This window comes from Salmo trutta, chromosome 33 (assembly GCF_901001165.1).
Source record: "Salmo trutta chromosome 33, fSalTru1.1, whole genome shotgun sequence".
NCBI classification, from domain to species: domain Eukaryota; kingdom Metazoa; phylum Chordata; class Actinopteri; order Salmoniformes; family Salmonidae; genus Salmo; species Salmo trutta.
The window spans coordinates 5,404,277-5,421,780 of record NC_042989.1 but is presented as its reverse complement, the minus strand read 5'-3'; the positions used below and the strand labels follow the sequence as shown (position 1 = coordinate 5,421,780).

Sequence of the window (17,504 nt, the reverse complement as noted above, 5' to 3'; positions counted from 1 at the left end):
CACGACAATACAAAGGTAATACATTACGTAGTGAGGAATAGCTATGGTTGCTCATTTGATCTGTAAAGGAAGCCTGTTCAGGTAGCCTCAAGTTCGATATGGGATGATGTGTGTATGTGTCTGTCTCCTCAGCAGGAGCAGCCCCACAGGCCCTGGAGCCCCCAAAGACCAGCGCCACGGCGAGGGACCATGGATAGAGATTCAGGAGGCCACAGCGCCAAGCGGCCTCGTGATGAGAGCATGATGCCCCTGGTCATCCCTGTGTCAGTCCCCGTACGAAGGCCAGACCCCCTCTCGTCCTCATCCTCCCCAGACGGGGAGCATTCTATCCTGGGAACAGGCTGGCCACAGCGCCCCACGCTCCAGGACATGACCAGCATGGACCGCAAACCCTCCGTCATCGTCACCCGCCGACGATCACTCAGGAACTCTCTAACGGACAGCTCAGGACAGGTGGGTCCAGCAAGTCTTCCCCTCACACCTAACTAAGGAGCTTGGTTCATACCTCCTTCTCCTATAAACCCTCATATCTTGCCACCATCTTCTCTCCCACTCCCCCTTGTCCAGCACCCCACTCTCCCCTGGTTCCCCCATGTTCTCTCTCCCCCCTTGCCCTCATTCCGAACCTCCTCCCCCCTGCTGCCTCAGATCAGGTCAAGCATATTAGCAGGGGTTATCCACACTATTGATGGAGATATAGCCTGCTACTGTACTGTACATCTATTAGGGAATATGTACTATACAAGGACCATGGTGGGGGTGAACTGGACATGTAAAGTATGGGATGATAATTCTACATATTGTAGAATGTATCCTCTCTCTTTAGTATCTGACCAGATAAACAACTCACTTACAATACATCTCTTCTTACTAACTGGTGTATGCTAGTTTGGACATTGGAACAGTGCTGTGTTGTCAGTTATGTAAGTATGTTTGTATTGATGTTCTACCTCCTCCTTTAGAACGGCGGAACCCAGGGAGGGAAGGACGACGACGACGACGGCAAAAAGTCCAAACGGCGTCCCCGGCCCGAACCTCTCTTCATCCCGCCTCCCAAACCTGGCACCTTCATCGCCCCTCCTGTCTACTCCAGCATCACTCCCTACCAGAGCCACCTCCGCTCCCCTGTCCGGCTGATCGACAACCCCCTGACCATGCCCCCCTACACCCCCCCGCCCATCCTCAGCCCTGTGAGAGGGGGATCAGGTCTCTACTTCTCTACCTTCCTCTCCTCTGCTGCAGCTGCGGTCTCCAGCCAGGGTCTGCCTCCACCCATAACACCCAAATCAGCCACACGCAGCCTGCTGAGATCCAGTGAGTACCACTACCTGGGGTCCTACTGGGGGTTGTAGTCCAAACATAATCAACCTGGGTCCGACTAGGATTTGTAGTCCCAAACACATTCTACCTGGGTCCTACCGAGGGTTGTCGATCATTTGGCACCAGTTTCCCAGACACAGTTTAAGACAAGTCCTGGACTAAAAAACACTTTCAATGGAGATTCTTTCATGCTTTTTAGTCCAGGGAAAGGTTTCATCTGGGACCTGGAAAGCAGAAATTATGGTTTGAACAAGCTGTGCTCAGAATGATCTGTAGCTGTGGGAGTTGAACCATAACATTGTTCTTTCATATAAACCTTTCTTGAGTAATATGCATGAGGTTAGCTCAGTTCCTCAAAATCTGCGCTTCTAAATATCTTCTGCCCTAAGAAGATAAGGAGGAGATATAAGGATAGTCAATTAAAAGTTCACCCAGCAGCATACCGCACTGCATCCCACTGCTGGCTTGCCTCTGAAGCTAAGCAGGTTTGGTCCTGGTTGGTTCCTGGATGGGAGACCAGATGCTGCTTCAAGTGGTGTTGGAGGGCCAGTAGGAGGCACTCTTTCCTCTGGCCTAAAAAAATATCCCATTACCCCAGGGCAGTGATTGGGGACATTGCCCTGTGTAGGGTGCTGTCTTTCGGATGGAATGTTAAACGGGTGTCCTGACTCTCTGTGGTCGCTAAAGATCCCATGGCACTTATGGTAAGAGTAGGGGTGTTAACCCTGATGTCTTGGCTAAATTTCCAATCTGGCCACCTAATCATCCCCAGCTTTGAATTGGCTCATTCATCCCTCCTCTCCCCTGTAACTATTCCCCAGATCGTTGCTGTAAATGCGAATGTGTTCTCCGTCAACTTACCTGGAGTAATGTTTTTTTGTGTTTTTCAGACAGCGTTGACATAACCCCACCAGTCCTCTCTGCAATCGGCGAGGCCACTCCAGTTAGTATAGAACCGTGAGTACAGAACACACACTAGGGTTGAGTATTTTCCTGAAAATCTATACATTTTTATTCCAGAGAAAATTACAACCGTCTTTGTAATATCCAGGTATTCCCGTTCAATATGGACAGGAATCTACTGATTTCCTGTTGTATTTGTCACAATTGAATCATCTCAAAGTTATGTCAAAGTCACCATACAATTTGTTGATGTAGCATAATTTGAATATAGACCTAAGTATTGTGAAGTTATTAGCCTACAGCCTAGTTAAAATGACATTTGTTTTAGCTTACCTTTGACTGAAAGATGACAGCCAGCTTGTTGGCCCTTTTCTCTCCCCTTGCACCTGGCTCAGGGGGATATCGGAAGGTTGAGGTTTTTTCTTTATGATAACTCGCTTATTGTGGTGACTTTGTCACAGGGAACACACCCGATTCTCCGCTAAACAGACAAGCAAATAGGCCTACACTCCAAAAAATGCTGCGTTGTTTGGATGACCCATCTGCTGGGTTCCAGGCATTGGGTCACTTAGTTGAGTTGTTTTCTTCTGAAAGGATCCAGGTTGTGTTTTTGATGCTGGGTTATTAGGATATTACCCAGTGGGTCAGATCAGAAGACTGGAGGAGTGGCTTAGTTGGGGTGTGGTTTTCAGATAGTTATCTTTGGCCCCCCGTGAGTCACTTTTCATTCCGGTTCAGCTGTTCTGTTGTATTGTTATCTCATGTTAAGGTTGAACACTGACACGTTTGTAGCTTTTAACGAGTATTAGTTCTCCAATGTTGGGATAGTTACCACTTTGTTACAATATGTAAATAATAATGTTATACATTTTATATTTGAATATGTAAAGTGCAAAATATTAAAGGAACATTTGAATTTGCAGTGTACAAAGTTAACATGATGAACTGGAATGACATATACTCTCACGAGTGGCCAAAAATATCTACCTGAAAGACACGCCCCTAATAGGCCACGTCTCCTGAAAATAACCTATGGATCAGAATAAAAAAAGTCCCAGCTGCTGGGTCAATGCTGCATTAAAGTGAATATGGGTCAATGCTGCATTAAAGTAAAGTGAAAAAAAGTCCCAACTAATGGTTCAATTAACCTGTTTGGGTAATCCAAACCACCCAACATGTTGGGTTATTCACGTAAACCCAACTGGCTGGGTCAAAATAACCCAGTTTGTGTTCTGTCCAATATTTACCCAATATTTACCAGCTAACCCAAATTGGGTTGTTTTTAACCCAGCATTTTTTGAGTGTAGTAGCAGAGATTCAGCACCATGGATAGTGCAATGTTAAGCAAATCCCTACAAATCTGACTAGTCAAACCCGTGCACTCGCTTTTGTTGTTGTAACATCTTGGAAAGCTGTTGCAAATGTCTATTTCCTCGAGCACGTTTGTGAACATAATGTACCAGACATTTTGTTAAGTGAGTAGCTGCAGTTTATATTTTGAAACGAAATGCAATGGGGGAAACAAAAACTATTGTTTCTTATTAGACAAGTCCATTTAGTCTTCACCCAGATCAGCTTATACCAGGGTTAGTTCAGGAGAGGCAATCTTTGTGAAAGTTGCAGATAGAAATGTAATGAATACAACTGCCGTGATTCTTTATTCTACATCGGCCTAATATATTTCTCTCTGAACGTTCTACAACGTTGTGTCCTGCTGAATGCGCCCCAGCTAGCCCACTCTGCGAGGGAGGAGGAGGGGCCTGGACTGAGCTCGCAGTCTGCAGGCCTTTGCAATCTGTGCACAGGCAGGGAGCAGGCAAAATAGTGGCTGCTTTCCAGACGGTTTCCAAAGCAGCCATTAGCTATATTTGGAGTATCCTGAGGGTAATCTGATAGACTTACAGCATCATTTTTACCCTGTAGATTTGGGTGCGGAGATTTATTTCTTAATGATTAGCTTTGGCTTATTTCTGCAACACAGCAGACCCCTAGGTAGCTACATGTCTGGATAAGAACATTTATTCATGTGATATTTCTTTAAATAGAACATTTACAGTAGTTACAAAAGCTTCCCTGTCAATGACAATATGATTTAGAGCCCTCCAATTTCAAATCTGGACCTCGAAGCAAGTTCCAATGCGTTTTTCCATTGTTCCCCTCTAGTCAGGGACTGATTTAGACTTTGGACACCAGGTGGGTGCAGTTAATTATCTGGTAGAACAGAAAACCAGCAGGCTCTGGACCTCGTAGGGTAAGATTTGAATACCCCTGATCCCAGAGTGTTAGCCATATCATGGCTGTACCCTCCACAGACACCAGAATGGTGAAGGCTATGCCAAAGCAGGGCTACGATGGTACCTCATGCAAACAAATGTAACCCCTCTCTCTGTCTTCCCAACCAGCCACTGACTGTACATTCTGTCATCTCAGGCGTATAAACATCGGCGTCCGGTACCAGGCAGAGGTTCCAGAGCTGAGGCAGCGTTCAGCGGCCAAACACGACCATCACAAGGCTGAGCTGGTCTGGGCTCCTCTCCACGACTTGGAGGCTAAACCTGGACACCATGAGAGAGGTAACAGACTAACATATCAGCTGACGCAGCTTTAATACTCTGTCCTAATACTGTCAATAATCAGGTTGGTATTTGTCAAATTTAAATGAGTCTCAGTGAATCAACTATTCAGTGGTGATTTGAAGAACCCAATGGCAACAATGGGCTGATCACGCTATCTCGATCTTGATCCCAATCTCTGTTTCTTTCTCCTTCCCTTCCTCCCTTCCCCCTCTCCCCCCTCCCTCCCTCTCTCTCCCTCCAGTGGATGACCTCATGCACCTGTCATGCTCCAGCGCTCTGCACGGAGGAGGGACCAATCAGGAGCTGGTGCTGCACTGCCTGTATGAGTGCAAGGGTGACATCATGGTGAGCAATGCATGACGGGTCATGTAAGACTGAGAAGGGATGACCGGGAGGGGATGAGAGCTGGGTTGTGTTCATTAGGGCGCACTGTAGCGAAATGGGTTGAAAAAGAAAAATAGTGTTTGTTATTGGACAACTGCAGATGGTGTTTGTCTGTTTGTGATGGTTATCGTCCGTTTTGTGTCTACTGAGAACAAGCGCGGCTTTAGTGGGTGTGATTTAACTGGACGCAGGCTGTGTTCCAATATCCTACTAGAATAACAGCTAGCCATACCACCTCCGAATGTATACACACAATGCATTCATAATATAATAATATATGTAGTTAAGCAGACGCTTTTATCCAAAGCAACGTACAGTCATCTGTGCATACATTGTACGTATGGGTGGCCCCAGCGGGAATCAAACACAAATGGTGTATGGTAAGGGGTGGGCAGTGTAAACAGCTGTATAAACTGTGTGGTGAATATGTAACAGGTATGATACAGCACTGGGGCTATTGAGTTCACTACTCTCCCTAGTAGCCATGTTCTCCTTAAATATATGTAGGCAAGACAAACCTATTTTCACAATTTTCACTATCATCAATATCAATAAATCGTAACACGTTTTTGGTCACCTTCAATAGTTTTTACCTGATTTAAGTAGCATCCTGTTGAAAAATTAGGCTTACACAGTTATCAGTTCTTATGCATATCCCAATGCTGGGATAGTTATCACTTTGTTACAATATGTAAATAATAATGTTATTAATGTTATATTAAAGTATGTGAAGTGCAAAAATATTCAAGGATCAGTTTTATTTGCGGTGTACGAAGTTAACTTGATGAACAGAATGATGTTTACTCTCACGGGCTGCCAAAAATAACTATCTGAAAGCCACACCTCTAATTGGCCACGCCTCCTGGAAATAACCTATCAATTACAATAAAGAAGACCCAGTTTCTTGTTCAACGCAGCATTAAAGTGAATATAAACTTAATTAATGGTTATATTAACCTGTTTGGGTAATCCAAACCACCCAACTGGCTAGGTCAAAATAACCCAGTTTGTGTTCTGTCCAATATTTACCCAGCGCTGGGTTACAAGCTAACCCAAATTAGGTTGTTTTTTTACGCACCATTTTTTTTTGTGTAGTGGCAGAGATTCTGCACCATGGATAGCGCCGCGGTTGACCAAATCTGATGAGTCAAGCCCGTGCACTCGCTTTTGTTATTGTAACATCATGGAAAGATGTCTATTTCCTCGAGCACGTTTGTGGACACAATGTACCAGACATTTTGTTAATAGTGAGTAGCTGCAGGTTATATTTTGTGTCTCGGCCAGAGCCATAAAGATAGTTTGGAGATTTGTGAATGTGAGATGGAGATTGCCTTCAGTAACTGCATTGAGAGTTCACATGTAGTCTACACAAGATGTGATTCAGCTGGGCACAGACTAGGCGACGCTTCCTCCTTAAACATCCGTTGCCCCCTCAGCATCAGCCAGATCAGCTTACACCAGGGGCCTGTTCATTAGTGCACAATGTAGCAAAAGGCTGCTCAGTTGAAAACGTTAGTTTGTGTAGTGTAGTAACACGTTCTTTCCACTGTAGGGAAATTAGCCTAATATAAAATAATTCCCAATGTCAAAATAATGTCATATTTCGATGTAAGATGAAGCACACTCACTGTTTTTTACAACAATTAAATAAATGTATTACTACTTTAACCATGGAGACTGTTTAGAAATGCGCCTAAACACAATTTAACGGGCATTCTAGAAAGAGCTCCCATTTCATTCGGCCGCCCTAATCTGTGTGTTGTTTTGTTATAAGATATGCCCAGTGCTCCATATGTCCAATGTAGAAAACACATATACAGTATACACACACACACACACACACACACACACACACACACACACACACACACACACACACACACGATCCCTCTTACTCACACTGGAGTAAAGGTCACATATGTTCAGCAGAGTGTTGAGAGAGAGAGAGAGCGAGTGAGACATTGAGTTAGAGAAAGGGAGATGGAGAGAAAGATAGAGGAAGAGGGCTTTATGGTAGTGGCACCATGTTGTTGTCAAGGAGACCGAGGGTGGTTATCGGTGTGTGCGGTGCGCCCACTCTCTCTGTCTCTCTCTCTCTCTCTCTCCAGCATCAGGAGGCATGCTGTTGCTCTCTTACAGTAGCTCTCCGGGTTAATCCATCCCATCACAATTACCAACAGATCAGCTTCAGTATCAAAGAATCACTCAGTATCAATATCAAGCATTACTCTGATCAGTGTCCGGTGTGTGTGCTCTGAAAACCAACCAAGTAGCCCTTGATTTCAAGTATTGCTCAATGTCTCGTGAGCTGTTGATCGACGTGTTTACTCTTGAGTGTTCATTTGTGAACGATTGGGTTGATAATGCTGTTCTTGGTGTTCAGGGAGCGTTGGCCTTCCTGCTGTTGAAAAACCCCGTCTTCCCTAAGGACCACCGTCTAGGAGACTACCACTACTCAGGTTTGTCATGTCATCGATTAAGACACTATCTGTGCAGTGTTAGTTATATGGGTACTGGTCATTTCTTACTGTGTCTACTGGGTTATGTTGTGTGTGTGGTGTGTGTGTGTGTGTGTGTGTGTGTGTGTGTGTGTGTGTGTGTGTGTGTGTGTGTGTGTGTGTGTGCATTCCTGCAGGCAGGCCTGTGTGCATAACTCTCTGTGGGTCCTTTTACTGAATCAGAATCATCAAACTTCACTGGAGTATGTCGAAGTGCATTCCTGCAGGCAAGCCTGTGTTGTATGCTTGCTTACATGGGGCCTTTTCTTCTATTTTCTATACTGAACAAATGTATAAAATCAACATGCAATAATTTTACTGAGTTACAGTTCATGTAAGGAAATCAGTCAATTGAAATGCATTCATTAGGCCCTAATCTATGGATTTCACATGACTGGGCAAAGGCACAGCCATGGTTGGGCCTGTGAGGGCATAGGCCCACCCACTTGGGAGCCAGGCCCAGCCAATCAGAATTAGTTTTCCCCTACAAAAGGGCTTTATTACAGACAGAAATACTCCTCAGTTTCATCAGCTGTCCGGGTGGCTGGTCTCAGACGATCCCGCAGGTGAAGAAGCCGGATGTGGAGGTCCTGGGCAGGCGTGGTTACACGTAGTCTGCGGTTGTGAGGCCGGTTGGATGTACTGCCAAATTCTCTAAAACGACGGCTTATGGTAGAGAAAATTAATATTAAATTATCTGGCAACAGCTCTGGTGGACATTCCTGCAGTTAGCATGTCAATTGCACGCTCCCTCAACACTTGAGACATATGTGGTATTGTGTTGTGTGCCAAAACGGCACATTTTAGAGTGGCCTTTTAATGTCCCCAGCACAAGCTGCACCTGTGTAATGATAATGCTGTTTAATCAGCTTCTTGATATGCCACACCTGTCAGGTGGATGGATTATCTTGGCAAACGAGAAATGCTCACTAACAGGGATGTGAACAAATTTGTGCACAGACTTTGAGAGAAATAAGCTTTTTTTGTGCAAATGGAACATTTCTGGTATCTTTTATTTCAGCTCATGAAACATGGGACCAACTCTTTACATGTTGCGTTTTATATTTTTGTTCAGTATAGTAGCAGGGATGTCTCCAGAGCTCCTCTCAGCTTCAAGGCGTTCCGAACGAGTGTGCTTGCATACTCCCTTAAAAATACCTTTGAAAAACGAGAGGAAAGCGGCAATAGTACTGTTTGTCCATATTGAGATGCCATAGTCAAAATAGGGAGAATTAATCTAAGATGACTCAAGCAATCTGTCATTAATTTTCACGTTTTTGCCGAAGAGATCTTAGTCGCCCAATTCTACATCTAACTATGATGTTTGGTGTAGTCCCTACTGTTAACCAATCAAAGACGAAGGGTCGTAGACTTCGGCTTACTTACAGAAAAAATGTTGTGTACCCGAACAGCAGGCAAAACCCTAGCCGAATTCCATCATGAACAAAAATGACCCAAAATGTTGTCATAACATATGCACAAACTCGACCGAACTGTTTCGGCTAGGAAGCATGCCTTTTAACAATGGCAGCTGAAGGGGGGGTGCTAGAATGGGAGTGTAGTGAGAGCAGGGGGGGTGGATGGGGGGGGTGTAGTTGGGTTTGTGGCGTGTGGTTAATCCCAAGCAGAGGACAGAGAACCATTGTTTATCCAACCAGTCGTGTGCGTGTCCACCCTGTGCATACAGAAGCAGACAGTCACCAGTCAGTCTGTCCATCTAACTCTCTCTTTCTTTCTCTCTCAGGGTCAGACAGCTGGACCTCAGTAGAGAGACGTTACTTTAACAAAGGGATCGCTGCCTATAAGAAAGACTTCTTCATGGTCCAGAAACTGGTATGTGCCAGTCTGTGTATATATCTATAAAAGGCATGGGCTGCTCAGTACTCACATAAATAAGTCAACTGAGGGCCTTGCTTAATCTGTTCCCATTCACCATTCCTACTTGGTTACTGTAATATGCTGCAAAGGTTACTGAGAGGTTGCCTCTGTCCCCCAAAAAACTCCCAGGTGAGTCATTTTTTTCAGGAGGATATACAGTACCAGTCAAAAGTTTGGACACACCTACTCATTCAAGGGTTTTTCTTTATTTTCACTATTTTCTACATTGTAGAATAATAGTGAAGACATCAAAACTATGAAATAACACATATGGAATCATGTAGTAACCAAAAAAGTGTTAAACAAATCAAAATATATTTGAGATTCTTCAAAGTAGCCACCCTTTGCCTTTGACAGCTTTGCACACTCTTGGCATTTTGTCAACCAGCTTCATGAGGTAGTCACCTGGAATGCATTTCAATTAACAGGTGTGCCTTGTTAAAAGATAATTTGTGGAATTTATTTCCTTCTTAACGTGTTTAAACCAATCAGTTGTGTTGTGACAAGGTAGGGGTGTATACAGAAGATAGCCCTATTTGGTAAAAGACCAAGTCCATATTATGGCAAGAACAGCTCAAATAAGCAAAGAGAACCGAGAGTCCATCATTACTTTAAGACATGAAGGTCAGTCAATCTGGAACATTTCAAGAACTTTGAAACTTTCTTCAAGTGCAGTCGCAAAAAGCATCAAGCGCTATGATGAAACTGGCTCTCATGAGGAAGACCCAGAGTTACCTCTGCTGCAGAGGATAAGTTCATTAGAGTTACCAGCCTCAGAAATTGCAGCCCAAATAAATGCTTCACAGAGTTCAAGTAACAGACACATCTCAACATCAACTGTTCAGAGGTGATATTTAGATTTGTTTAACACTTTTTTTGGTTACTACATGATACCATATGTGTTATTTCACAGTTTTGATGTCTTCATTATTATTCTACAATGTAGAAAATAGTACAAATAAAGAAAAACCCTGGAATGAGTAGGTGGGTCCAAACTTCTGACCGGTACTGTAGTTGAGTCGATGATTTTGTGTCTTCTGCTCTAAACCTTGTAACGGGCCTAGATATGAAGTGTGTTTCTGTCTGTGTCGCTGGTACACAGGTAAGCACGAAGACCGTGGCTCAGTGTGTGGAGTTCTACTACACCTGTAAGAAACAGGTAAAGATCGGTCGGCACGGCGCTCTGATCTACGGAGACACGGAGACACCTGAGAGCAGGAACACTGATGAGGAGCTGGACCTCAAAGTGAGTTGATTTACCTACATAAGGACTTCATAACACATTCATGGCCCATATCTAACACATTCATAGCCCGTACATAGTCCATTCATAAGCATGTCCTGAAGCCAATGAAGGGTACCAACTATATATATATATATAACCCCAAAGTGAGTAAAATCATGTCACTCCCTCAGCCAAATAAAAAGCATCATAAAAAACATAAGCTGGAGCACACCCAGAGAAAATGATTTAGTGTAGAGGTGCTGACTCACTCACAGCCACCCATTTTAACCTAGGACACTAGTTGTGATTTGTTGGTAAGACTTTATTTGAGGGCTACCTATATACGGATTTAACCCATTCATAACAGCATTGCATACGTATTTCATAACATGTACTGTGTAGGATACCCTGTTACTGTACAGCATACTGTATACACAATCCTGAAAGTACAATGAAACGCATCTCTGCCTCTCCCTACCAACAGAAACAACACTACATAAACTATCTTTCTACAGTGACACTCTTTCTCTCTCTCTCTCTCTCTCTCTCGCTTTCTCGTTTGGGCAAAAGTCTGTCCTCTCTCCTCCGTGGCCCAGAAACCAATAAGAGATCGAGGAGTGGGTCAGATCGTTAGTAGGCAAACGGAAAATGGTCCTCCCCTCCTTGATAGCCTCCTTTTGGCGAGGAAGCAAATCGTTTTTACTTATCCTTTTATCTATGAAATGTCTTGCACAACTAACTTCATTTGTTTTGAGCACTTTACACATTTATTTTGGGATCCACCCCTGTACACGTAGTTTTCCTAATGACGCACGAGTGGAGAAGGACCGTCTCATTTCAAGCGAGCGCATTTCCATCCATGTTCGCTCTCCTCGATTTGAACTTTGACCTTTTCAAAGTGAGGGGAGAGAGGATGCAGGAAGTGAGCAAATCTAAATGAGAAAATACCTCTCTCTCTGTCTCTTTCTACCAACAGTGCTCTCAGAGATTAGAATCTCGGAAGGAATACGACGATCACAGGAAGTGGGAGGTGTCAGCTGACAGGAAGCAGTGGGGCTCCAGTCCAAGCAGGGTGACACAGAAGGTACAGGCCACTGAGGGCGTGAGTGGGAGATGCAGGGGAACTGTGTCTGTGTGGAGGAGCATCTCCTCCTGAATAGAGGAGACACTGACTAGAAGATGAATGAGCATGGATGTCTGTGATATTTTTATTGTTGTGTAATCAACACCCCATGCCGTAAACAATATTTGCACTTTTGAACTTGCGTTGACTGAGTTCACAGTAGAGCAGTGGCGAGAGACACCAAGCTACGGTGTTCTTAGGTCTGCTGCCGTCTAGTGGCGAAATACTGAACAGCTGATTTGGCTGGCTTCCCCACTCCCCATGTTGCGCAATTTGACTCTGTCAGCAAACAATGACTCAGAAAACCTTTGACCCCATTTCTGCTGTTAGTTGGTGACCTGGTAGAAATCTATGGTTTTAAAATATGGCCTGAGGTGAAACCTAAAGCTTTGTTATGTTTTGTAAGATGTGTAAAAAATCTACCTATGTTGTACTTATTTTGAAGGGGTGTGTGTGTGTGTGTGTGTGTGTGTGTGTGTGTGTGTGTGTGTGTGTGTGTGTGTGTGTGTGTGTGTGTGTGTGCGCTGACCAGAGTTGTGGGTGCAGTTGGCAAGGCACTGCTCTGACATCACTGGGGGCTGCTGAGCGGCGGACGGCTCACAATGGCTGGAACGGGATTAATGGAATTTAAAATTGTATTTATTTTTATTTAACCTTAATTTAACTAGAGAAGTCAGTTAAGAACAAATTCTTATTTACAATGACGGCCTACACCGGCCAAACCCAGACCAAACACATGGAAATCATTTGTATTTGATACCATTCCACCCAATGAATGTGCCACCAACCTCCTGTGTCTGATTCTGATCAGCTGTCATGGTTATTGGGCAGCTTGGCAATGTGGAGGACAAGGTACTTTTTCTATCCATGCCTGTGTCCTTGCATCTAATGATCTTTTGCATGCATAAATAATTTAGCAAATGGAACTATTTAAAATGTATGTGCAGGCTGGAGCAGTCCTGGTGTTGAAGAGTCAGGAGGGCTTGAGGAGAGACCAGACGTCGTCCCGTGTCAGTCTCCCTCCTCAGCTCCCTTCCAGTGCCTCCTCGAAACCACGACCGGCCCCCAAGACCGGGGCAATATCAGGGACAAAGGGCCCTGCGGGACCAGAGGGAGAGTTCCCCTGCAAGAAGTGTGACAGGTCAGTGTCTGAGATATTTTTGTATTTATTTAACCTTTATTTAACTAGGCAAGTCAGTTAAGAACAAATTCTTATTTACAATGACGGCCTACACCGGCCAAACCCGGACGACGCTGGGCCAATTGTGCGTCGCCCTATGGGACTCCCAATCACGGCCAGTTGTGATACAGCCTGGATTCGAACCAGGGTGTCAGTAGTGACGCCTCTAGCACTGAGAGGCAGTGCCTTAAACCGCTGCGCCTCTCGGGAGCCCCCATATCTAAGATATGTCTTAGATGCCAATAGGCAGAGCAACATGGCGTCGTCATGAGTGTCAAAGTTGGCCGAACTCTTGATGTGGTGCTGGTTAAAGGTACTTGGGGAAAAAAGAGTCTTGCGATTCCAGATTTGGATAAAGCATTTTGTCTATGTTTGCAATTAGACGTTGTCCACTCTGTATTTACAGTAATAGCGCACTAACCAATGACATCACCGCTCGTGATTTTGACACGTATTACTCCGAGAGTGAATTGTATGGACTGGTAGTTGGGATTTGCATATTGGAGGAGAGACCTTGAACAAAGAGTACTGAGATTCGACAAGATCTGCAGGATAACTGCATTGTTGTACACGTTGGTTTGAATAGGTTGGAATCTTGGAGCTGCTGTTGGTTGCAGAAACACTGACTTGAGAAGCGCTCTGAGCGATGTGTGTGCGTGCGTGCGTGCGGGCGTGCGCACGTGTAATATAGTGAAAAGTGCTCCTTGGTGGTTGTTTGAGCTTCCTGCTATAAAAAAATCTAGCAGCGCTGACTGACTCTGATTTGAAGAGCTCGTCCAGTTAGCAACCACAGTTCTGTTATTATCAACTGTCTCCTAGCAACTGAAACACAGCAGTGATATGGCATGCTATGCCCCCAGTCTATGCAGCTCTTATCCTGTATCCGATTCCTCACTGGTCCACATACTGTAGACTACTCTACAGTATTCTGCTGTGGCATGGTGTTACACTTCATCCAATTCTAGAATTAAGCATTTTATGGTTTGGGAACCTCGAATATGAAGTAAGGAAATGTAATATTTCATGGACAAATGTTTCTGGCATTTGGACTTCATCAGTTCTCCTTCCTTCAGGTTCACACACAGTACAGTGCTTGTGCAAAGAGGAGGTCTACACTCTTCAAATTGAAGTGTGGACCTTCTATTTGTCTACTGTGAACCAACACCATACAGATGTAGGATCTTAATTTGAGCCAGTTTTCTACAGCGGGCCAATAAACCTTGCAGCTACAGGAAATGGGGATTATAATGAATGGACATTTTTCAAAAGGGAAAATCAAGTAGAAATTACAATCTCCAGAAGCCTTTTTAAACCTCAGATACAGTTAAAAGTTTGACATTTCCTGCAGCGGGGTTATCAAATTAGAGTGTTTGTCCACAGATACAAAAGCTAACAATGAAGCCAAACCAGCCTTCTCTCTGACTTCTAACCTCTGCCCCTCTCCTCCTCCTCCTCCTCCTCCTCCTCCTCCCTTTAGGATCTTCTACAAGGTGAAGAGCCGCAGTGCCCACATGAAGAGCCACGCGGAGCAGGAGAAGAAGGCCGCGGCGCTGAGGCAGAAGGAGGCGGAGGAGAGGGCAGAGGCCCAGGCAGCAGCGGAAGCTGCAGCGTTACTGGCCGCGCGGCAGAACGGAGCACGGGAGGGGAACGCAGCCGGAGGAGACAGCGCTGACGATGACTCATCTGATGAAGATGATGATGATGATGTCGAGGAAGATGAGGACTGGCACTGAGACCATGAAGATAGAAAGGGAGCCCACGACATATTGTGTCGTTATGGCAAGTGCACCCTCTAGTTATCTCTATGGCTAAGACGGCCGGCCGGACAGACAGACAAGACAGGCTGACTGCTCCTCTACTGGCAGGGTGAGGGGAACATAACAGAAGTACGAGGCCTCCGCTGCTCCCAGCGCTCTAGGGACATTTTACGCCCTCTTGTGACACCTGCTTTAGCAGCATTTGTCTTGAAACAAACTTATTTTCCATTGTTTCGTGGAACAGGATCTCCTATCTTGACACTTTCAGGGACAGGTTCTCTCCAGCGTTTTCTCCCTCTTCCCTTTAACCTGCTTGTGATGCGTTCAGGGTTACCTCTCTCTGACACGCCCACGGCTATACAGTAGGGTATGAAAGCCATGCCATCTCTCTCTCCTCTCTCTCTCTACCGCCATTGACTTTTTCTTTCTCCTCCTGTCTGCCATCCACCCCTGGCTTCTTCCTGTTCCTGTTAGCACTTTCAGCCAGTCACAGCACAGCACACAGACTCATCAGGTGGGAACTCATAGCCACGCCCCCAGCCCCGTGTAGGCTTTAAAAACGAGAACACTGTGTGATGCTTGGCAACGCAAGACTACATGAACCACAATGCAACCCGGCTTGGCCACAGCCCTCCGCTCTCTCTGCAGTTTGATATGTTGTTATGAATAGAAGGAGATAAAATGAGTGATTGGGACAATTGAAGTGGAAAGGACTTCTAGATAGACTGGTGTGGTGGTAACACTACCTGTGTGGAGACCTGCCTACATGTGGAGGAACGATCTGTTTAGAGAACACTGCATTGTATGCGTTTCATAGTCTTTCCTGTTTGGGACTTTTTCCACTCAAGACTGCCAAAAGCTTGTACAGATGCGTCGGTCCTCAGTTCACCAAACTGGTTTCTTTCTTAGTTTTAAGTGCTGTTCTTTTGGGTTGGTTTTAGTTTTGTGAATCCCTACCTTGTCACTTTTTTTTATAGATTTGGTATTCCTCCTCACTGTCGATGCCTTGGATGTTTTTAAACACGTTTTATCTTCGAATGAATGACAATTCATTTTACAAAGGTTACTTTTTGATATTCAACAAATTACTGTTGCTTTTTTGTTGTTGTTGCTTATTATATCAAATGGTCATTGTTGTTTCTGTTCATTTGATCATTGTTATTAATAATGTCACTGTTCTGTTCTCTCGTGTGTTATATTGTTTTTGCGGCAGGTTGCTTTGGAGCTCTCTTTCTCATTTGACCACAGTATAGGGTTATTTATGACATTGCTTTTGTTGTCTGTTTCGAACTGTGAGGTTTGAGAATGAGATCTCCAGAAAAAGAAGTCGGAGAAGAGAAGAGAAGAGGTGAAACAAAAAATGTAAATGTGCAATAGAACAACAATGTGATCCCTGATGCCCCCCTCCCCCCATCCTGTACCCAGAATGCCCCTCTTTGTGCCCTCTCCAAATTGGTCCTTCTTAGTAGCTTTATAGGTAGTTAACCCTCTGTTAACCATATCATTACACCAGGAGGAAAGAGAGGGGGGGGGAAACATGATATTGAATTGAATGGGAAGGTCTGCTCTGGTCATTCTATTTCTATGGAGACAACTCCTAAGGGCTTCCCATAACAGTTCTGTCTCTATCGATCTATGTCGACATATCTCTTTCTGCCAAGCACTATATCTCATATCTCTGTTCCCTCTGCCAAGCGGCCAGACCAGGCTCGATCGGTCGCCATGGCAACAAATGAGCAGGCAGAACATTTTCTTGTTAAGTAGAGTGGGGAGCAGAGAGTAGCTGCTCCAATTACCTAACTAGGTTAAACCTACCTGCGTACTATGCACTGTGTGTCTGTGTGCATTCTGGGGTGTTTGTGAGTGTGTGTGTGTGGATGGCCGCTTGCAAATGTGCTTCTTTTTGGTCAAATATCATTCTGAAATTCAGCCATTTGTGAAAAATAGGTTTAATCCTGACTTTTCACTTTTGTTATCTTAATTTATATCTCCTTTTTTCTTATTTGTTTTACTTCTCCTGAGATTGTCATGAGGCATTGTTTGTTTTGAAAGTTTTTTTAATACTGTTAAACATAATAAAGAATGAAATTGAGGGCATGCCACAAATGCTAAGAAGCTGTAAACCTTATTCGCTTTCATCGAATTAGGGAAGGGAATAGAAAAATGTAAAGGTTTATTTAGCTAATATATCTATAAATTAAATTCTATGAATGCAAACATTCGATGCTATTTTCATATGGGGTTCATTTCACACTAATGATGTAATTGAAATGGATTCTCAAGTGCTTTTTACTATGTAATTTATTTGTTTCAATTAGATTTTTACCACCTGTGTTTAAAAAAAAAAAAAATATATATGGGAAAAGCACTGTTTTATTAAAATTGTGCAATACTGATGAAATAAGTGTGTTGGTCATTTTTCAAAACGTGCATGTATTTACCATAACATGAGATCAGGGTTGTTTTCAAATGTTTTGCAACAGAAAACAAAAATGTACTTTTGTAACTGGACCAGGTTATTCGCTGTTTTTATTCCATTATTTTTCCATGTTGTGCCTAATGAACATAACCCCAGTGTGTTTTTGCCTCCAGGGAGAAGTTTCCCCCTAGGTGCTGAGCTAGGATCAGCTTCCTAACCTTAACCATTCGTGTGGAAAATA

General features: G+C 44.1%; 1 protein-coding gene across 3 annotated transcripts in view; it reads left to right on the top strand.

Moving 5' to 3' along the window:
* The window catches only part of mideasb (mitotic deacetylase associated SANT domain protein b), a 32,313-nt gene extending 15,073 nt beyond the window's left edge, over window positions 1-17,240 (top strand). For 2 of the 3 annotated variants that reach the window (XM_029729587.1, XM_029729586.1), the window contains exons 3-13: window positions 133-453; window positions 963-1,314; window positions 2,211-2,277; window positions 4,654-4,796; window positions 5,041-5,144; window positions 7,567-7,642; window positions 9,426-9,514; window positions 10,662-10,805; window positions 11,761-11,868; window positions 12,855-13,048; window positions 14,565-17,240. In XM_029729587.1, coding sequence (XP_029585447.1) covers window positions 133-453; window positions 963-1,314; window positions 2,211-2,277; window positions 4,654-4,796; window positions 5,041-5,144; window positions 7,567-7,642; window positions 9,426-9,514; window positions 10,662-10,805; window positions 11,761-11,868; window positions 12,855-13,048; window positions 14,565-14,820 — 1,854 coding nt within the window. In that variant the 3' untranslated portion in view covers window positions 14,821-17,240. The remainder of the gene's footprint in view (window positions 1-132; window positions 454-962; window positions 1,315-2,210; window positions 2,278-4,653; window positions 4,797-5,040; window positions 5,145-7,566; window positions 7,643-9,425; window positions 9,515-10,661; window positions 10,806-11,760; window positions 11,869-12,854; window positions 13,049-14,564) is intronic. The other variant, XM_029729588.1, reaches the window with a different exon arrangement.
* The last annotated feature ends 264 nt before the right edge of the window (window positions 17,241-17,504 follow it).